Source organism: Vanellus vanellus (assembly GCF_965231255.1).
Source record: "Vanellus vanellus genome assembly, chromosome: 1".
In the NCBI taxonomy this organism is placed as follows: domain Eukaryota; kingdom Metazoa; phylum Chordata; class Aves; order Charadriiformes; family Charadriidae; genus Vanellus; species Vanellus vanellus.
The window spans coordinates 161373066-161395292 of NC_138905.1; the positions used below are offsets into that span (position 1 = coordinate 161373066).

A 22227-nucleotide genomic window follows, 5' to 3' on the forward strand; every position below is an offset into this window, starting at 1 on the left:
TGTTTAAATTATATTGAAGGGCCATTTTATATGACTATATGCTTTATGGACAACTGGTTTAGAAGAAAAATTAGATTTTTATGGTGTTAAAAGAATGTCTTTTCCAAATTAATCTAGTGCATGTATTAATGAGGCATCCACAACGTAGTATTGGAGGTGTCTTTATGCCTTGAAGAATTAATTAAAATATATTTTTAAAAAGCAATAAACTATAGTTATTTAGAGTGATTCACAAGAAAGGATACTGCACTAGTTCAATGATCCGGTCCCTCCGGTGTTTTCAAAGCCAGCAGTGGGGTGTATTGCTTACTGTAGTGGCCACCTTATATTTCAGCAAGGAGCGTCACACCAGCCGGGTAGGACCACCACTGCCTCCAGAGGTGCTCTGAGTACAGGGAAACAGCGACCGCCTGGTTTAGCTTCACCTCCCCATCACAAAGAGAACCTGAGAAGCAGTGCTGGGCGCTGATGGGGTGGTTGGTTGTCTTCTTCACCTTTGAGCACCAGTGGCAGCTATAAAGGAGGCTGAATTTCCTGCTTGTTTCACACATGCTCCTCTGCCTACAGAAGGCCTCTCCTAGCTAAAGTTTTGAAATGTTTCCTTCCCTGCACGGGGAGAGACTTGAGGTATTGTGCAGAGCTTGGTAACAGTTCTTGGTGTTTTGTTGGTTTGGAGGTTGGTTTCTTTTTGCAGGGCCTTCATCATGATTTTTTGTACGGAAAGGAATCACTACTAAGAGCCTGTAACGTTACGCAGTGTAAGGAGTCTGCGTGTGTGGCTGTGAGGAGGCACTAATTGGAAGGGAGGACCTGGCCACAGGTCAGCAGCACGCTAGTTAGGGCCGAGGTTACTGGCAGGAACATGCAAGTGGAAGGCACTGTGCAAATTCCAGCCCCCATATTTAGACTCGTAACACATGACATAGCAAAGACATAAAGGATTTACAGAAAGGTAGTTGCAAGCAGTTTTCTCTGCTGCTTCTAGTTTATGGCAGCCTTTGTTCTCTGGGGGATCTGCCTGTTCAAAGGAAAGGTTGGGACGTTACATTTGGTCAAGATGTTGCTGATGTAGAAGTTAAAATCTTAAGTTTAACTTCATCTCCCAACGTGTGCAATTGCTCACTTGGATGCCTTGATCTGCTCTATGTACACCTTAGCTTCACTTCTTGTAAGCGATTTGGACTTGTAGGCCTAATCATCTCTGAAAAATTTATTAGTGTGATTTAATTCTGAAAAGCATCTGTAAAAATAGCTCTCAGACTCCTTGGCGTTAGCCTCTAACGGTGTGCTTATGCTTCAGAGTGCCACAGAACAGAGCAGCAATAAGAAACCGAGCTGGATTCTGGTGTGTTGGGTTTTTTTTTGTGAGAGCCAGCAGGCAAATTTTTTACAAAGCCCTTAGCAGCTAAGTGTTTGAGACCCCTCTAACAGAGTAAAAGTGCACAGTTCTTCCTCTGGACATCTGGAGACACCATGACCCAATTTTATTACTGTAAAATCTGTACTAGTTATAGTGGACAGAGGAAAAAAAGCTTTAGTCCTAGGACCCTTATCAGTGGTCAGTGCAAGAGGGCTATACACCGAGCTCAAGCACTGGCCTCCTGGTACTGATACTGCTTAGTTGTTAACTTTCCTCTTGCTTCCAGTGAACTCCCTCCGAGGAAATCCCTGGGCACAGGCAGAGGAATAGTTCTCTCCAACTGGGCACTCCAAAAAGGCAGTACCTTTTAGGCAGTGCTTTGCATAACCAAATGCACCAGATTATATTGTCCCTGCCTTATCCAGCCCTCCTACACCACCCCAGCAAGCTGTGCACTTGCAAGTCTTCCTTTCAAATTTTAAGCATAATAGCGTGCACCCTTGATTTCACAATACAGAAACACTGGTGTGGCAAGCTATGCCACATCCTTATCATTGCTTCAGATGGATGGAACCAGCTCCTTGTCACCAAATAATAATGACGTGTTATGGCCACAGGAACATCACATAGGGTGAGGAGGAGATGTAGGACAAAGTGCTGTATGCATGCCCACGGACAGTCTGCTCTAAAGTAAATTGGCTGATGCTGCAGGGTAGAAATCACAGCCTGGAGTGGACACCCTTGAGGGTGTGGGTGTAACTTTAAGGGTCCTGTTTACATTGGGAGAAACTGCTTGGAGAAGACATTGTTTTGTGTGAAAAATCTGCAAACTTGATAAGGAGCCCAAACAAAGTAGGTGCCTATAGTTAATGTTAGTAATATAAACTTGAAGCTTCACCCCAAGTCAGTTTTTCCAGCAGCTTTAAAAATTAATTAGAACCCATTTTATTGTTTTTCAAGCACATAAGGTCATGTATCTATGTGTATTCAGCTTTTCCAGCACACATTTGGGCTTAGGGTAAGCTGATGCAAAGAGGTCTCTGGGTACTGTTTTCTCATGGGTGTGACACGAAGAGTCATGTTCTCTTTGGGCCAAGTGCATTATTGTGTTAATCTGCAATTGCTGGTGGTGTCAGGCACACTGAGCGTAGACCTAATATACCTTTATCACTGTGTCAACATTTTGAATTTCAGGAATCCTGTTACCTGGAAGCTGCGTTGTTAATGTCTTCAGTTTCTAACACTTTTTTGTTATTAAACTTCAGTAAGACATCAGCTTTGATCCTTGCTGTTTGGAAAGAGAGTTCCTTTGATCTCAGGCAAAAGCAAAAGAAACTTGTGCAACAGTTCGACCTCACTGAGAGATTTCAGACTATCAAGATTCGCACTTCACTTTGACACCATAGTCAAACTTTGGTGGCTGAGGCAGAGCACAGTCCTCGGTGTCTGTCTATGGTGCACATGTCACCCTCACACATTTTTCATGTTGAGTTAGATTCCGGTCTGTGCTGTAGGCTCAAGTTGGGGTTTCAAAGGTCTAAGACATCTGGGTTCTGGGCTTATCTGGATTCATTTATTCCTATGACCAAAGACAGTTCGTTGAAACATTTCCAATATGCCCTCTATTTTTGACATGTACCCCTGGTCTGAATGTATAGGGGAAGCATCTGACTGACTGCAACAAATGGAAGTACTGGGACCTTGCCTTGTATTGGTTAGCCTCCTCTGTGGAGTGCCTAGAACACTTCTGCTATTAAGATAACATGTATGGTCACATTTAATTATAACACTTTATTATAGGTATATTTATAGAGAGGTAACACAAAAGAATAAGCATAATCAAAAAATCACAATATGGTATAATACTTAAAACAATGATCTCTGGTGCTCAGGATATTGCTTCTATTTTGTCAGCCCTGGAGGAAACAAAAAAGCGCTTCATATGGGCTAGGGGAGCTAGGACTATGTTTAAAAGTTGCAGATTACAGTTCAGTCAAAGGTTAAACTATTTATTTCTCCTTTAGCTCTGGAATAGAGTTTCACCTGACTTTAAAAATGGAAATACATTTGTTTATTAAGATTTAAAAAACAAGCCAAAACAGTTGTTCTGCTCTGCTAAATCAGCTTGGGGAATGTGTCAATAAAACATTAATGTAATTTGTGAATTGTTAACATGTTTGTAATTCTTTTTCTGGCAGGCATTCATGTCAATGTTTCAGATTCTCACACAGGAAGGATGGGTGGATGTCATGGATCAGACACTGAATGCTGTAGGACATATGTGGGCACCAGTAGTTGCTATTTATTTCATACTATATCATCTTTTTGCTACTCTGGTAAGTCTTCCCTTGCAACTGTGCTGTGCTTTTCTTTGTTTTGAATTGTTCTCATCATAGCTCTTGTATTACTTATTTTTCTCAGCTAGTTAAAACTAATTGTGATGCTCATTTTCAGCATAGAGGGCTTTCGGATTAGGTCGTGGATGTGGTAGAATTTACCCTTCAACCCTGTGGCATATGGGGGTGGCCTTTGGTCTGGTGTGGTGAGGTGGTGTTCTTCATAAGATCCAAGTCACACTGCTAGACTAACAACTTGTTAGTAACAGTTGTTAACTGTCTTGTATCGTCACAGTTCTAATGATTGCAGAGTTAAGCAAGTGCTTTTATTCATCGTGTGGAAATTGTCTCCTCAGCTTCCATTGCATTCTCTTTGCAGCAGTAATTAAAGTGAGAAGTGTAGAGCCTCAAGGTATAAACTCTTAACTAGAAATCACTGCTTTCCTGTTGCCTGATGCAAAATCAATGCATGGAAAATATATTATATAGTAGTATATCAAGCAATAAAAGGATGAGAACTAATGCAGCAGTTCCTGTATGTGTATGGAAATGAGAATTATATCCAAAAAAATGTTTTTTCTGTATGCATTTCAAATGGGGTGACTGCATTTTTGTATAGAGAAAATTGTAAGGAAATCAGCTTTTTGGATACCCTCTATCAGTAAGGGCTTGGTACTGTATTTTAAATACCAACACAGGGAAAATACTATGATCAGGGGAATAACCATTTTATGCACCCTTAATTCACTCCTACTTTTGCTCATTTTGTATTATGCATTCAGTGCAGGCTTTGATGTGCCTACTTTTATTTTCACTTTTTTCATTCCATTTTCTTCCTTTGCTTGACTGTCTACTTATATAAGGTAGCAACTGTATTTGTACAATCTCCATCAGTTTCCATCTACTTCTTTTATTTTACAGTATGTCCTGTTTCACTTCTGAAGGCTGAATAATCAAACTGTAATTGTGGGTGCAGCTGGTTCCTTCATATGGATTGAAATCTTAACCACTTTCTAAATGGCAGTAAAGTGCATTTGATGCTCCTAGAGCTTTTTAACCAAACTGAAGTGTAAGCCAAACAAATGTATATATCAGCAGATATATAGGACATGTAATTTCCTTGCAAGGGTTAGAGGAGTCCTTGGGGTCTGGAAAAGCAACTTTTTGTGCTGAAGTGATCTTTTAAACACCTTGGGAAGTAGGGATAGAAAGCAGAAGGGAAGTGAGTTTTGGTCATGGATTTGGTCTGGTTAGAGAATCTTATTGCTGTTTTTCTGGTTCTCCGATGAGAACATTGTCTGAACTGGAATCCATTTTTATCTCTTAGATAAGCATTAAGCAAGTCCATAAAGTAAATTACTGTCAGGTGGCTTCTGTGCTAAAAATTCACACCTCAATTGAGAAGTAACTTAGCTGTAAGAGCAATTCTAGTATTCTGCTATATGTTTCATCTTTTGAAAGAGCCATTTGGGGCTTCTCCATTTGTTTACTCAAAGCAGTTATTTTGCTAGGAACGAAGTCACTTTTCAGTACACCATCATCAGTCCTTTTGCAGGGAATTTGCATTTAAGTACATGGTCCTTGTGTTGCTTCCTAAACGTACACAATTCTTCTCATTTGCCTATGCAAATTTTACATGGATGAAGAAACTGCCAAGACAACTTTGCAGAAATACCTGGCCTTACGAAGTTGTTAATTTCGGTTCTAAGATCTTCCTCAGATTCTGGAAGAGAAAAGCTATGTAGGGCAGAGTTGTCTGGAGGCAAAAGAAGCTTAAAGAAATAAAATAATGTAAAATTGGTAAAGGAGCATGAAAACGGTTGGGCTGCTACTAAAACCAAAAAGAAGTGTTCTAAGAATAAACAGCCGTCAGTGAATAACAAGAGTGAAGTCAAATGAAGAAATGACTTTCACCAGCCAGAAGAGGGGGAGGATTAGAATTGAGAAGTGATAATTGCAGGCATTTGGCAAAGCAGACTGTAGAGCCTTGGAAAGAAATGAATAGGTTTCACATTAGACAGCAAAAAAAAGTTGAAGCTCAAGAAACAAAACCTCTGTTGGAAGCAAGGACTGTTATTAGTTGAGATAGCAGCAGAGGAAGTTAAACAAATAACAAGTTTGCATTTAACTTTTGTCTTTGGTTCTTGTTGAAAAAAAGTGTAAAGGGAGTTAATAAAAGTCTTGATGCCTTGATACATATCTGTGCATGAAAAAGCAAGACTGTAACTGGTGATATATTTAATGAGTACCGTTATATTTAATGAGTTTCCTTTTAGTGCGAAACTGTACTTCCTTAATGAGTATGCTCTAACCTGCAGGTACTGGAGTATCATAAACTGCATAAAGTATCTGAAGAAAAACACCATACTGTAAAATCCTGAAAGACTGATAGCAAAACTGTTCATCAGCAATTAGGGATCAAAGTAGTTTGTGCCAGGGATTATTTGTTTTACCAGAATTCTGTCTTGCTTTGCCATTCTGAAGGCCATCTTAACTTCCACTGTTCGTAGTAGTCAGATCATTGAAAACTGTATGAGGTGCTGTTTAAGTATGTGGCATAAATAATATGTCTTTTCAAACAGCTGCGGGAAATTCTGCATATTGCTAAAAACAGTTTCCTATTAAAAGAACATTTCTTTTTCTGAACACTGACATTTTATAAATTTATGAGTGAGAGTCCTTCTTGTGTCTTCTGTACCTTTATAGCTCATGGAGGGAAAGGGAATCCTGCTCTAGAACAAAGTACAGACACCCCGCTTAGATAGAGTTTGAGTTCCAAACTCCTTGTCTGATGTACTAAGCTACTTAAATTTCATCTTCCATATAGGTGGGGAATACTTTTCCAATGTGACTGAATGGCGGGTAAACTTACACTTCATTTAGAACAGTGGTGGAGAGATACATCTGCTCTGGTTGTAACTCCGTGGTCCAACACCACACAAATACTTTAGGCTGTAACTCTTTTCAAAGAGCTTGCATTCCTTCTGATATCTCTGGGAAAGTGTGCTTGCCTATAGGAGCTCAGCGTGTTTGAGACTAAAACCTTGGCAGTTGCTAACAGCTGTAAGCTATGTATATACAAATTTACTGCCTTAAGATTAAGTTGTCTGAGCATATATGTTGAACGGTGGTATCCTCCCTTGCCTACATCCTTGCTCTCCTAGTTCTGTTTCCTTCTTAGCTATATCACTCACATTTTCAGCTTCTTTGGCCTCTGGTCAATATCTCTACTCAAGGAAAACACAGTAATATGATATACACTTTTTTCCCCTGAGTGTCTTCTTCCAAGATGCATATCTACACAATATTTAATGTAGAGTAAATTAAAGTTCATGAGTTTCCTATACTGGTACTCCCTATTCATGCAAATAACGAGACAGCTTGCTTTTCTTTCAAAGTGGAGTTAGCTCCTTGCAAAGAGGCACTCCAAGCATTAAGCAAATCCATAAAGTAAATCAGTCTTAGGTGGCCTCTGTGCTGAAAATTTACACCTTAATTGAAAAGCACCTTAGCTGTATGAGCCGTTTTAGGATTCCACTTTGTGTTTCTTTTTTACTATTATTAATTCTGATGAATTTAATTTTCTTTTCATGTGAAATACATTTTTATGGGTATATGGTTAGACATACATAACACATTGGACATAAAACCTAGAATTCAAAAATTTTTAATTCATATAATAATTGTATGATAAGCTAAAAAATTACTACTTGCAAAACGGCTAGCTGACATGTAGTAGCAGGTGATCTTAGTTCAACAGATGTCAAAGGCAAGGCTCCCATTTACATCAGTAGGGCCCTCATTTTTCCATGTCATTTCATAGTACTTCATAAGGAAAATAAGACAAGCTTTAATATATAATTTGCAATTGTTTTGTAGATTCTACTCAGCTTGTTTGTTGCTGTTATTTTGGACAACTTGGAACTTGATGAAGACCTGAAGAAACTTAAACAAGTAAGACCATGTTTTAATTGTACTTGAAAGTAGTTTCAATAAAGTATTACTTTACTGGTGTTTTTATGGTACAAGATGGGAAACATCTTCATCAATATGAGAAAATAGTAGATGTTGAAGAGAATACCAATATTTTGTTAGTCACTTGACCATCACCCAATGTGAGGTAGAAATTAAAGTACTGTAAAGGTGATTTATAAATTGGTTTAAATATTTGATGAAAGTCAATTTAGGTAGTCATGTAATTAAAATAATTTTAAAATCACAGCTAGGTCATCTTTTTCCTTATAATCTAGTGAAAGAAGTCCCCCCTTAAAGGTCCCTGCCTGCCCAAACCATTCTGTGATTCTGTGTGATAATTTATGAGGACACCATAACACTGCTGAAGGAGAGAGTAATGGCCAAGGGTCCACAGACAGAAAGCCATAGAAGAGACTAGGTTGAATGTGTTAAGTGAGTGCTAAAGACACTTGGCAAAGTTAACTTGCATGATTAATTCTCCAGATTTGGGAACCAACATTACCAAGAAGCCATTCTTTCATGCTTGAAAGCCCAAATGACAATCACACAGAATAAATGTAACTAGAGAATTCATGCTGGCCATTCTGACCTTATGCACAAACCACCAGAGGGGAAGATATATGAAACTTTTACATAAATATATAGCTGTGCTTTAATCTGCACAGGGGAGCAAAATCATCAACATGTACCTATTTCATGCACGAAATACCAAATTGAGAGCTTAAAATGTGAGAACTTCTTTTCTAATATTTGGGTTATAGCCTTCCATCACCCATAATTTGCTGGTTTTATTCCACTTACAGGTGCACCAGCAATTGTTGTAGAAATATGTTCTTTCAATAATTGAAAACTAAACACCCAATTTATCATAGAATCACAAAATCATAGAATGGTTTTGCGTGGAAAGGGCCTTGAAGATAATCTCATTCAAAGCCCCCAGCCATGGGCCAGAGACACCTTCCACTAGACCAAGTTACTCAAAGCCCCATCCAACGTGGCCTTCAACACTTCCAGGGATGGGGCATGCACAACTTTTCTGGCCAACCTCTTCCAGTATTTCACCACCTTCAGAATAAAGAATTCCTGCCTAATATCTAATCTAAATCTACCCTCTTCCAGTTTAAAACCATTCCCCCTCGTCCTGCTGCAACAACCCCAAAAAAGAGTCCTTCCCCATCTTTTCTGTAGGCACCCCTTATGTACTGGAAGGCTGCAATAAGGTCTCCATGGAACCTTCTCTTCTCCAGGCTGAACAATCCCAGATCTCTCAGCCTGTCCTCATAGGACAGGTGCTACAGCCCTCTCATCATCTTTGAAGCCCTCCTCTGGACCGCTCCAACAGGTCCATGTCCTTCTTATGTTGGGGGCCCCAGAGCTGGACGCAGCACACTAGGTGGGGTCTCACGAGAGTGGAGTAGAGGGCAGAAATACGTCCCTCGACCCGCTGGCCACACTTCTGTTGATGCAGCCCAGGATACAGTTGGCATTCTGGACTGCAAACGGCCGTTACCAACCATATTGAGCTTCTCATCAATGAAGACACCCAGGTCCTTCTCCTCAGGGCTGCTCTTAATCCATTATCTACCCAGCGTGTATTTGTGCTTGGGATTCCGGGAGGCACATACATATTTTAATATGATGGGATAGCCAAAAGGTTGGGCGGTAACATAGTGGCGACAGCTGAACCAAACTAACCAAAGAGATGTTCCGTTCGATATGACATCATGCTCATCAATAAAAGCTAAGAGAAAGGAGGAGGGGAGGGGCACTCTTCAGTAAGGCATTTCTCTTCCGCAACAACCACTATGTGTACTGAGGTGTTACTTCCCAGGCAGTGGCTGGAAATCTCCTGCTGATGGGAAGTAGAGAATGCATCTTTTGTGTTCCTTTGCTGCCGTGCGCCGCCTTTGCTTGTTCTTTATTCAACTGCCTTTATGAGGACCAATGAGTTCCCCGTCATGTTATATTCCCTGCCCCAGCTCCTGCTGAGGAGGGGAGGGATAGAGTGGCCGGGTGGGCGCCAGGCGGCACCCATCACCTGGGGCTATAGTGCCCCAGGCCTCCGCTGGGGGGGGCAGCCACATACCATATAAGGCAATATTGCCCCACCCCTCCATTGTGACCTCATCACCAGGTAGCCTCTATGCAGTCGCGCTCGCCCGCCCCTGGCCCATGGCAGACGCTGTCTTTGCTCCTGTGTGGTGAAGACGGGCAGCGTCTGACGCGGTGTGGGGGGACTGCCGCCCCTCACGCACACGGGGAACGCGACCAGGAGTGACTGTTGGCAGCAGCGTTCGGTGACCGACGACCCGCTCCCCAGGCCTTCAGCCATGAGGCGGGAGGGTGCGGGATGGGGGCCTGTGGCGCGCAGCTGCCCCTTTCCCCGCCGGGGCCCGGCGCAGGCCCCCGGCTGCCCTGCGCAGAAGGAGGAGCGGCGGCAGGGGCTGGAGGTACTGCGGGCTGAGCTGGGGTACAAGCATCTCTGCTCCTGTGAGCTGCACGGCTCAGCCCGGCCTCAAATCCCTCCTGGGCACCAGGGCCATCAGAAGACGAAGAGGTCCTGGACCCTTAAGGGAAATGGGCCCCAGACCCCGGCAGCGGCCAGCCACCGAATCAGGCCTCAGTCTCTCCGGGTGGCAACGGAGGAGAGACCAACCAAAAGCCACAGCACTGGCCAGCAGACGCCGTGCCAGGCTGTGGCGGGTGCTGTGCTCCAGGTGCCAGAGCGTGCAGGGAGAGACTTGGTGCCTCCTGGGAGCACCTCCAGCCGGCTGCTGGAGCAGAACGCCCGCCTGCAGCGTGCCCTGCAAGACCTGGAGAGGCAACGCAGAGCCCTTGAGATGCAGAACCGCCTCCTGAGAAACAGCAGCTCTGCGGAAGCGCGCGAGGAGGCAGAGAGGCTCCAACAGCAAAATGACAAGCTAGTTGCCCTCACCGAGCAGCTGAGAGAGAGGGGAAGGCATCTGCAGGGCACCATTAAGCACCGGATGAAGACCACAGCGACGGTGCCCATGCAACGCTCTGCTGAGGAACCGTCCACAAAATGGTTTCGTCAGCAGAGGGCTGCGGAAAGCAGAAAGCCTACTGGAGCGTTGCTGGCACAGGAGCAGCAGAATGAAGCCTCCCAGAAGGTGGCCAAGGAGCTTCAGGCCCAACAGGCTTCAGACACCAAAGGCTCGTACCGTGCGAGCACCCTCACCCAAAGGTGTGAGGACTTACAGAGGCAGCTCACGCAGGTGACACACGAGAACAGCAGATTGGCTGAAGAAAATTCTCGCCTTCGTGGGCTGCTGCGCTGGGCAGAAGAGGTGCGAGCAGAAAACGCTGACCTCAAGGGGCAACTAGCGCAAGTGGCAGAGGAGCGAAATTCTGTCATATATGCCATCGGCTCCCTTCAAACACAAATGAAAGATACAGAGCGCAGACTGAACGCCATGAGAGCAACGGGGCAAGGTGCTCGGGCAAAGATCAGATGCCACCACCAAGACACACTGCAGATGTTTCGAGGCCAGGTGAGTGAAGTGGAGAATGGGTTTCAGAGCCCCTCAGAGTCAGCTTGGGTGGAGGACAGTCCTGGGTCGTGCCTTCTTTTGGAGGAGGACCCCACAAAAGTCAGACACAAGAACCGCTAGCAGGCAAACGGTGCATCATCCTGCAGGCTCTGGGACAACAACCAGGAAAGCTTCAAATGCTCGTAGCTCAATCCGGCTGCGATCCGTGTGTGATGGTCCCAGTGAGGAGCCTGAACTAGAGCCTCCTCTAACTGCTGGACACATTTATGTCTTTGGACAGGTGGACGAAGACGGACGGTCTGCGGGAGAGCTGGCAGATGACAGAAGAGGATTTCCCCCCTCTAAGCTTGCCAGAGAAGATTCAGACGGCCACATGGAACACAAGAACAGGCATAATCCTTGTTCTATTTTCGATCTCTGTGGCCTGTTCTTGAGGAAGATGAGGATCTAGATGTGGGTGATGGGGGAAACAATAGGTTATAATAAAGGTTACCTGTATGAACCTCCAGACAGCTACGGTAGTGACCTTCTACTTAGAAGTAATGTAATTTTTTTATGACTTTTAGACTTTCTGGAATGGGGAGACCTCTGGAGTGTAGCAGGGGCCTCTGACGGGCCCCTGCAGAGCCCGGATAAGTAAGGCCCAGGGCACTCCTGAGGCGAATTAGAACCCCGCACAGGCCCCTGCGGAGCCCAGCAAAGGCCCCTGGGGCAATTCTGCCAGGTCAGAGCACCACTGCTGTTGGCAGCGAAGGAGAGCCTCCTGTCGGGGCTGGTGGCTGTGCATGTTCTCGCTGTGGGAAGCAGAGAGTGCAGAGAAGCAAAACAGCATAACCCGAGGGACCGTCTGCACAGGCATCGCTCATGTGCCAGGAAAGGATGTTTGTGGAGAACCTCGAACCCTCTGCTGCCCCTGCGTTCGCAGCCGGGAATTAAGCTGAATGAATGGTCTGGGCCTTGCCAGGGCTTTGCTAAGTGTACCCGCATCCCTTCCTGAGCCCGAACCGGCCCTGCAGGTCTTTTGGCTCAGAGATGCTTCTGCTGGCTTTCTGCCAGTGCTGCCCATTGAAGTACTTCTGAGTGTGAAGCCTGATGCCTGACCGAATGACTGCTGATGGAGCACACTGCACGTGCGTGTGTGTGTGTGTGTGTGTGTGTGTGCAGTTGCTGTTCACACACAAAGCACCCCGAGGAGCATGTGTTCAAGGACATCCCCTGTGCTTGTTGCTTGTGCTCCTTCGGAGCGTTTCACCGACTGCTTCTTCCACGGGCTGCTTTTTTTCCGCAGGAGAGCACGTGCTGGTCTGCCCCTGTTGCTCTTCCTAGAAATCAAAGAGCACCCAGGCTTTCCTCCTTCCCGGACCATTGCAAACAATACACCTGTGTGGCCCCGTTCTATGACACTCGCTGGGCCTGCAAGCGGGTGTTGCCAACCATGTTGAGCTTCTCATCAATGAAGACACCCAGGTCCTTCTCCTCAGGGCTGCTCTTAATCCATTATCTACCCAGCGTGTATTTGTGCTTGGGATTCCGGGAGGCACATACATATTTTAATATGATGGGATAGCCAAAAGGTTGGGCGGTAACATAGTGGCGACAGCTGAACCAAACTAACCAAAGAGATGTTCCGTTCGATATGACATCATGCTCATCAATAAAAGCTAAGAGAAAGGAGGAGGGGAGGGGCACTCTTCAGTAAGGCATTTCTCTTCCGCAACAACCACTATGTGTACTGAGGTGTTACTTCCCAGGCAGTGGCTGGAAATCTCCTGCTGATGGGAAGTAGAGAATGCATCTTTTGTGTTCCTTTGCTGCCGTGCGCCGCCTTTGCTTGTTCTTTATTCAACTGCCTTTATGAGGACCAATGAGTTCCCCGTCATGTTATATTCCCTGCCCCAGCTCCTGCTGAGGAGGGGAGGGATAGAGTGGCCGGGTGGGCGCCAGGCGGCACCCATCACCTGGGGCTATAGTGCCCCAGGCCTCCGCTGGGGGGGGCAGCCACATACCATATAAGGCAATATTGCCCCACCCCTCCATTGTGACCTCATCACCAGGTAGCCTCTATGCAGTCGCGCTCGCCCGCCCCTGGCCCATGGCAGACGCTGTCTTTGCTCCTGTGTGGTGAAGACGGGCAGCGTCTGACGCGGTGTGGGGGGACTGCCGCCCCTCACGCACACGGGGAACGCGACCAGGAGTGACTGTTGGCAGCAGCGTTCGGTGACCGACGACCCGCTCCCCAGGCCTTCAGCCATGAGGCGGGAGGGTGCGGGATGGGGGCCTGTGGCGCGCAGCTGCCCCTTTCCCCGCCGGGGCCCGGTGCAGGCCCCCGGCTGCCCTGCGCAGAAGGAGGAGCGGCGGCAGGGGCTGGAGGTACTGCGGGCTGAGCTGGGGTACAAGCATCTCTGCTCCTGTGAGCTGCACGGCTCAGCCCGGCCTCAAATCCCTCCTGGGCACCAGGGCCATCAGAAGACGAAGAGGTCCTGGACCCTTAAGGGAAATGGGCCCCAGACCCCGGCAGCGGCCAGCCACCGAATCAGGCCTCAGTCTCTCCGGGTGGCAACGGAGGAGAGACCAACCAAAAGCCACAGCACTGGCCAGCAGACGCCGTGCCAGGCTGTGGCGGGTGCTGTGCTCCAGGTGCCAGAGCGTGCAGGGAGAGACTTGGTGCCTCCTGGGAGCACCTCCAGCCGGCTGCTGGAGCAGAACGCCCGCCTGCAGCGTGCCCTGCAAGACCTGGAGAGGCAACGCAGAGCCCTTGAGATGCAGAACCGCCTCCTGAGAAACAGCAGCTCTGCGGAAGCGCGCGAGGAGGCAGAGAGGCTCCAACAGCAAAATGACAAGCTAGTTGCCCTCACCGAGCAGCTGAGAGAGAGGGGAAGGCATCTGCAGGGCACCATTAAGCACCGGATGAAGACCACAGCGACGGTGCCCATGCAACGCTCTGCTGAGGAACCGTCCACAAAATGGTTTCGTCAGCAGAGGGCTGCGGAAAGCAGAAAGCCTACTGGAGCGTTGCTGGCACAGGAGCAGCAGAATGAAGCCTCCCAGAAGGTGGCCAAGGAGCTTCAGGCCCAACAGGCTTCAGACACCAAAGGCTCGTACCGTGCGAGCACCCTCACCCAAAGGTGTGAGGACTTACAGAGGCAGCTCACGCAGGTGACACACGAGAACAGCAGATTGGCTGAAGAAAATTCTCGCCTTCGTGGGCTGCTGCGCTGGGCAGAAGAGGTGCGAGCAGAAAACGCTGACCTCAAGGGGCAACTAGCGCAAGTGGCAGAGGAGCGAAATTCTGTCATATATGCCATCGGCTCCCTTCAAACCCAAATGAAAGATACAGAGCGCAGACTGAACGCCATGAGAGCAACGGGGCAAGGTGCTCGGGCAAAGATCAGATGCCACCACCAAGACACACTGCAGATGTTTCGAGGCCAGGTGAGTGAAGTGGAGAATGGGTTTCAGAGCCCCTCAGAGTCAGCTTGGGTGGAGGACAGTCCTGGGTCGTGCCTTCTTTGGGAGGAGGACCCCACAAAAGTCAGACACAAGAACCGCTAGCAGGCAAACGGTGCATCATCCTGCAGGCTCTGGGACAACAACCAGGAAAGCTTCAAATGCTCGTAGCTCAATCCGGCTGCAATCCGTGTGTGATGGTCCCAGTGAGGAGCCTGAACTAGAGCCTCCTCTAACTGCTGGACACATTTATGTCTTTGGACAGGTGGACGAAGACGGACGGTCTGCGGGAGAGCTGGCAGATGACAGAAGAGGATTTCCCCCCTCTAAGCTTGCCAGAGAAGATTCAGACGGCCACATGGAACACAAGAACAGGCATAATCCTTGTTCTATTTTCGATCTCTGTGGCCTGTTCTTGAGGAAGATGAGGATCTAGATGTGGGTGATGGGGGAAACAATAGGTTATAATAAAGGTTACCTGTATGAACCTCCAGACAGCTACGGTAGTGACCTTCTACTTAGAAGTAATGTAATTTTTTTATGACTTTTAGACTTTCTGGAATGGGGAGACCTCTGGAGTGTAGCAGGGGCCTCTGACGGGCCCCTGCAGAGCCCGGATAAGTAAGGCCCAGGGCACTCCTGAGGCGAATTAGAACCCCGCACAGGCCCCTGCGGAGCCCAGCAAAGGCCCCTGGGGCAATTCTGCCAGGTCAGAGCACCACTGCTGTTGGCAGCGAAGGAGAGCCTCCTGTCGGGGCTGGTGGCTGTGCATGTTCTCGCTGTGGGAAGCAGAGAGTGCAGAGAAGCAAAACAGCATAACCCGAGGGACCGTCTGCACAGGCATCGCTCATGTGCCAGGAAAGGATGTTTGTGGAGAACCTCGAACCCTCTGCTGCCCCTGCGTTCGCAGCCGGGAATTAAGCTGAATGAATGGTCTGGGCCTTGCCAGGGCTTTGCTAAGTGTACCCGCATCCCTTCCTGAGCCCGAACCGGCCCTGCAGGTCTTTTGGCTCAGAGATGCTTCTGCTGGCTTTCTGCCAGTGCTGCCCATTGAAGTACTTCTGAGTGTGAAGCCTGATGCCTGACCGAATGACTGCTGATGGAGCACACTGCACGTGCGTGTGTGTGTGTGTGTGTGTGTGTGTGTGTGTGTGTGTGCAGTTGCTGTTCACACACAAAGCACCCCGAGGAGCATGTGTTCAAGGACATCCCCTGTGCTTGTTGCTTGTGCTCCTTCGGAGCGTTTCACCGACTGCTTCTTCCACGGGCTGCTTTTTTTCCGCAGGAGAGCACGTGCTGGTCTGCCCCTGTTGCTCTTCCTAGAAATCAAAGAGCACCCAGGCTTTCCTCCTTCCCGGACCATTGCAAACAATACACCTGTGTGGCCCCGTTCTATGACACTCGCTGGGCCTGCAAGCGGGTGTTGCCAACCATGTTGAGCTTCTCATCAATGAAGACACCCAGGTCCTTCTCCTCAGGGCTGCTCTTAATCCATTATCTACCCAGCGTGTATTTGTGCTTGGGATTCCGGGAGGCACATACATATTTTAATATGATGGGATAGCCAAAAGGTTGGGCGGTAACATAGTGGCGACAGCTGAACCAAACTAACCAAAGAGATGTTCCGTTCGATATGACATCATGCTCATCAATAAAAGCTAAGAGAAAGGAGGAGGGGAGGGGCACTCTTCAGTAAGGCATTTCTCTTCCGCAACAACCACTATGTGTACTGAGGTGTTACTTCCCAGGCAGTGGCTGGAAATCTCCTGCTGATGGGAAGTAGAGAATGCATCTTTTGTGTTCCTTTGCTGCCGTGCGCCGCCTTTGCTTGTTCTTTATTCAACTGCCTTTATGAGGACCAATGAGTTCCCCGTCATGTTATATTCCCTGCCCCAGCTCCTGCTGAGGAGGGGAGGGATAGAGTGGCCGGGTGGGCGCCAGGCGGCACCCATCACCTGGGGCTATAGTGCCCCAGGCCTCCGCTGGGGGGGGCAGCCACATACCATATAAGGCAATATTGCCCCACCCCTCCATTGTGACCTCATCACCAGGTAGCCTCTATACAGTCGCGCTCGCCCGCCCCTGGCCCATGGCAGACGCTGTCTTTGCTCCTGTGTGGTGAAGACGGGCAGCGTCTGACGCGGTGTGGGGGGACTGCCGCCCCTCACGCACACGGGGAACGCGACCAGGAGTGACTGTTGGCAGCAGCGTTCGGTGACCGACGACCCGCTCCCCAGGCCTTCAGCCATGAGGCGGGAGGGTGCGGGATGGGGGCCTGTGGCGCGCAGCTGCCCCTTTCCCCGCCGGGGCCCGGCGCAGGCCCCCGGCTGCCCTGCGCAGAAGGAGGAGCGGCGGCAGGGGCTGGAGGTACTGCGGGCTGAGCTGGGGTACAAGCATCTCTGCTCCTGTGAGCTGCACGGCTCAGCCCGGCCTCAAATCCCTCCTGGGCACCAGGGCCATCAGAAGACGAAGAGGTCCTGGACCCTTAAGGGAAATGGGCCCCAGACCCCGGCAGCGGCCAGCCACCGAATCAGGCCTCAGTCTCTCCGGGTGGCAACGGAGGAGAGACCAACCAAAAGCCACAGCACTGGCCAGCAGACGCCGTGCCAGGCTGTGGCGGGTGCTGTGCTCCAGGTGCCAGAGCGTGCAGGGAGAGACTTGGTGCCTCCTGGGAGCACCTCCAGCCGGCTGCTGGAGCAGAACGCCCGCCTGCAGCGTGCCCTGCAAGACCTGGAGAGGCAACGCAGAGCCCTTGAGATGCAGAACCGCCTCCTGAGAAACAGCAGCTCTGCGGAAGCGCGCGAGGAGGCAGAGAGGCTCCAACAGCAAAATGACAAGCTAGTTGCCCTCACCGAGCAGCTGAGAGAGAGGGGAAGGCATCTGCAGGGCACCATTAAGCACCGGATGAAGACCACAGCGACGGTGCCCATGCAACGCTCTGCTGAGGAACCGTCCACAAAATGGTTTCGTCAGCAGAGGGCTGCGGAAAGCAGAAAGCCTACTGGAGCGTTGCTGGCACAGGAGCAGCAGAATGAAGCCTCCCAGAAGGTGGCCAAGGAGCTTCAGGCCCAACAGGCTTCAGACACCAAAGGCTCGTACCGTGCGAGCACCCTCACCCAAAGGTGTGAGGACTTACAGAGGCAGCTCACGCAGGTGACACACGAGAACAGCAGATTGGCTGAAGAAAATTCTCGCCTTCGTGGGCTGCTGCGCTGGGCAGAAGAGGTGCGAGCAGAAAACGCTGACCTCAAGGGGCAACTAGCGCAAGTGGCAGAGGAGCGAAATTCTGTCATATATGCCATCGGCTCCCTTCAAACCCAAATGAAAGATACAGAGCGCAGACTGAACGCCATGAGAGCAACGGGGCAAGGTGCTCGGGCAAAGATCAGATGCCACCACCAAGACACACTGCAGATGTTTCGAGGCCAGGTGAGTGAAGTGGAGAATGGGTTTCAGAGCCCCTCAGAGTCAGCTTGGGTGGAGGACAGTCCTGGGTCGTGCCTTCTTTTGGAGGAGGACCCCACAAAAGTCAGACACAAGAACCGCTAGCAGGCAAACGGTGCATCATCCTGCAGGCTCTGGGACAACAACCAGGAAAGCTTCAAATGCTCGTAGCTCAATCCGGCTGCGATCCGTGTGTGATGGTCCCAGTGAGGAGCCTGAACTAGAGCCTCCTCTAACTGCTGGACACATTTATGTCTTTGGACAGGTGGACGAAGACGGACGGTCTGCGGGAGAGCTGGCAGATGACAGAAGAGGATTTCCCCCCTCTAAGCTTGCCAGAGAAGATTCAGACGGCCACATGGAACACAAGAACAGGCATAATCCTTGTTCTATTTTCGATCTCTGTGGCCTGTTCTTGAGGAAGATGAGGATCTAGATGTGGGTGATGGGGGAAACAATAGATTATAATAAAGGTTACCTGTATGAACCTCCAGACAGCTACGGTAGTGACCTTCTACTTAGAAGTAATGTAATTTTTTTATGACTTTTAGACTTTCTGGAATGGGGAGACCTCTGGAGTGTAGCAGGGGCCTCTGACGGGCCCCTGCAGAGCCCGGATAAGTAAGGCCCAGGGCACTCCTGAGGCGAATTAGAACCCCGCACAGGCCCCTGCGGAGCCCAGCAAAGGCCCCTGGGGCAATTCTGCCAGGTCAGAGCACCACTGCTGTTGGCAGCGAAGGAGAGCCTCCTGTCGGGGCTGGTGGCTGTGCATGTTCTCGCTGTGGGAAGCAGAGAGTGCAGAGAAGCAAAACAGCATAACCCGAGGGACCGTCTGCACAGGCATCGCTCATGTGCCAGGAAAGGATGTTTGTGGAGAACCTCGAACCCTCTGCTGCCCCTGCGTTCGCAGCCGGGAATTAAGCTGAATGAATGGTCTGGGCCTTGCCAGGGCTTTGCTAAGTGTACCCGCATCCCTTCCTGAGCCCGAACCGGCCCTGCAGGTCTTTTGGCTCAGAGATGCTTCTGCTGGCTTTCTGCCAGTGCTGCCCATTGAAGTACTTCTGAGTGTGAAGCCTGATGCCTGACCGAATGACTGCTGATGGAGCACACTGCACGTGCGTGTGTGTGTGTGTGTGTGTGTGTGTGTGTGTGTGTGCAGTTGCTGTTCACACACAAAGCACCCCGAGGAGCATGTGTTCAAGGACATCCCCTGTCCTTGTTGCTTGTGCTCCTTCGGAGCGTTTCACCGACTGCTTCTTCCACGGGCTGCTTTTTTTCCGCAGGAGAGCACGTGCTGGTCTGCCCCTGTTGCTCTTCCTAGAAATCAAAGAGCACCCAGGCTTTCCTCCTTCCCGGACCATTGCAAACAATACACCTGTGTGGCCCCGTTCTATGACACTCGCTGGGCCTGCAAGCGGGTGTTGCCAACCATGTTGAGCTTCTCATCAATGAAGACACCCAGGTCCTTCTCCTCAGGGCTGCTCTTAATCCATTATCTACCCAGCGTGTATTTGTGCTTGGGATTCCGGGAGGCACATACATATTTTAATATGATGGGATAGCCAAAAGGTTGGGCGGTAACATAGTGGCGACAGCTGAACCAAACTAACCAAAGAGATGTTCCGTTCGATATGACATCATGCTCATCAATAAAAGCTAAGAGAAAGGAGGAGGGGAGGGGCACTCTTCAGTAAGGCATTTCTCTTCCGCAACAACCACTATGTGTACTGAGGTGTTACTTCCCAGGCAGTGGCTGGAAATCTCCTGCTGATGGGAAGTAGAGAATGCATCTTTTGTGTTCCTTTGCTGCCGTGCGCCGCCTTTGCTTGTTCTTTATTCAACTGCCTTTATGAGGACCAATGAGTTCCCCGTCATGTTATATTCCCTGCCCCAGCTCCTGCTGAGGAGGGGAGGGATAGAGTGGCCGGGTGGGCGCCAGGCGGCACCCATCACCTGGGGCTATAGTGCCCCAGGCCTCCGCTGGGGGGGGCAGCCACATACCATATAAGGCAATATTGCCCCACCCCTCCATTGTGACCTCATCACCAGGTAGCCTCTATGCAGTCGCGCTCGCCCGCCCCTGGCCCATGGCAGACGCTGTCTTTGCTCCTGTGTGGTGAAGACGGGCAGCGTCTGACGCGGTGTGGGGGGACTGCCGCCCCTCACGCACACGGGGAACGCGACCAGGAGTGACTGTTGGCAGCAGCGTTCGGTGACCGACGACCCGCTCCCCAGGCCTTCAGCCATGAGGCGGGAGGGTGCGGGATGGGGGCCTGTGGCGCGCAGCTGCCCCTTTCCCCGCCGGGGCCCGGCGCAGGCCCCCGGCTGCCCTGCGCAGAAGGAGGAGCGGCGGCAGGGGCTGGAGGTACTGCGGGCTGAGCTGGGGTACAAGCATCTCTGCTCCTGTGAGCTGCACGGCTCAGCCCGGCCTCAAATCCCTCCTGGGCACCAGGGCCATCAGAAGACGAAGAGGTCCTGGACCCTTAAGGGAAATGGGCCCCAGACCCCGGCAGCGGCCAGCCACCGAATCAGGCCTCAGTCTCTCCGGGTGGCAACGGAGGAGAGACCAACCAAAAGCCACAGCACTGGCCAGCAGACGCCGTGCCAGGCTGTGGCGGGTGCTGTGCTCCAGGTGCCAGAGCGTGCAGGGAGAGACTTGGTGCCTCCTGGGAGCACCTCCAGCCGGCTGCTGGAGCAGAACGCCCGCCTGCAGCGTGCCCTGCAAGACCTGGAGAGGCAACGCAGAGCCCTTGAGATGCAGAACCGCCTCCTGAGAAACAGCAGCTCTGCGGAAGCGCGCGAGGAGGCAGAGAGGCTCCAACAGCAAAATGACAAGCTAGTTGCCCTCACCGAGCAGCTGAGAGAGAGGGGAAGGCATCTGCAGGGCACCATTAAGCACCGGATGAAGACCACAGCGACGGTGCCCATGCAACGCTCTGCTGAGGAACCGTCCACAAAATGGTTTCGTCAGCAGAGGGCTGCGGAAAGCAGAAAGCCTACTGGAGCGTTGCTGGCACAGGAGCAGCAGAATGAAGCCTCCCAGAAGGTGGCCAAGGAGCTTCAGGCCCAACAGGCTTCAGACACCAAAGGCTCGTACCGTGCGAGCACCCTCACCCAAAGGTGTGAGGACTTACAGAGGCAGCTCACGCAGGTGACACACGAGAACAGCAGATTGGCTGAAGAAAATTCTCGCCTTCGTGGGCTGCTGCGCTGGGCAGAAGAGGTGCGAGCAGAAAACGCTGACCTCAAGGGGCAACTAGCGCAAGTGGCAGAGGAGCGAAATTCTGTCATATATGCCATCGGCTCCCTTCAAACCCAAATGAAAGATACAGAGCGCAGACTGAACGCCATGAGAGCAACGGGGCAAGGTGCTCGGGCAAAGATCAGATGCCACCACCAAGACACACTGCAGATGTTTCGAGGCCAGGTGAGTGAAGTGGAGAATGGGTTTCAGAGCCCCTCAGAGTCAGCTTGGGTGGAGGACAGTCCTGGGTCGTGCCTTCTTTTGGAGGAGGACCCCACAAAAGTCAGACACAAGAACCGCTAGCAGGCAAACGGTGCATCATCCTGCAGGCTCTGGGACAACAACCAGGAAAGCTTCAAATGCTCGTAGCTCAATCCGGCTGCGATCCGTGTGTGATGGTCCCAGTGAGGAGCCTGAACTAGAGCCTCCTCTAACTGCTGGACACATTTATGTCTTTGGACAGGTGGACGAAGACGGACGGTCTGCGGGAGAGCTGGCAGATGACAGAAGAGGATTTCCCCCCTCTAAGCTTGCCAGAGAAGATTCAGACGGCCACATGGAACACAAGAACAGGCATAATCCTTGTTCTATTTTCGATCTCTGTGGCCTGTTCTTGAGGAAGATGAGGATCTAGATGTGGGTGATGGGGGAAACAATAGGTTATAATAAAGGTTACCTGTATGAACCTCCAGACAGCTACGGTAGTGACCTTCTACTTAGAAGTAATGTAATTTTTTTATGACTTTTAGACTTTCTGGAATGGGGAGACCTCTGGAGTGTAGCAGGGGCCTCTGACGGGCCCCTGCAGAGCCCGGATAAGTAAGGCCCAGGGCACTCCTGAGGCGAATTAGAACCCCGCACAGGCCCCTGCGGAGCCCAGCAAAGGCCCCTGGGGCAATTCTGCCAGGT

The 22227-nt window shown here is 50.0% G+C and overlaps 1 protein-coding gene across 2 annotated transcripts in view; it reads left to right on the forward strand.

Moving 5' to 3' along the window:
• Positions 1–22227, forward strand: part of NALCN (sodium leak channel, non-selective) — a gene marked incomplete at both ends in the record, with an annotated part of 351928 nt that overhangs the window by 136700 nt on the left and 193001 nt on the right. For both annotated transcript variants that reach the window (XM_082482102.1, XM_082482103.1), the window contains 2 exons: positions 3559–3696; positions 7576–7650. In XM_082482102.1, the coding sequence (XP_082338228.1) occupies positions 3559–3696; positions 7576–7650 (213 nt within the window). The remainder of the gene's footprint in view (positions 1–3558; positions 3697–7575; positions 7651–22227) is intronic.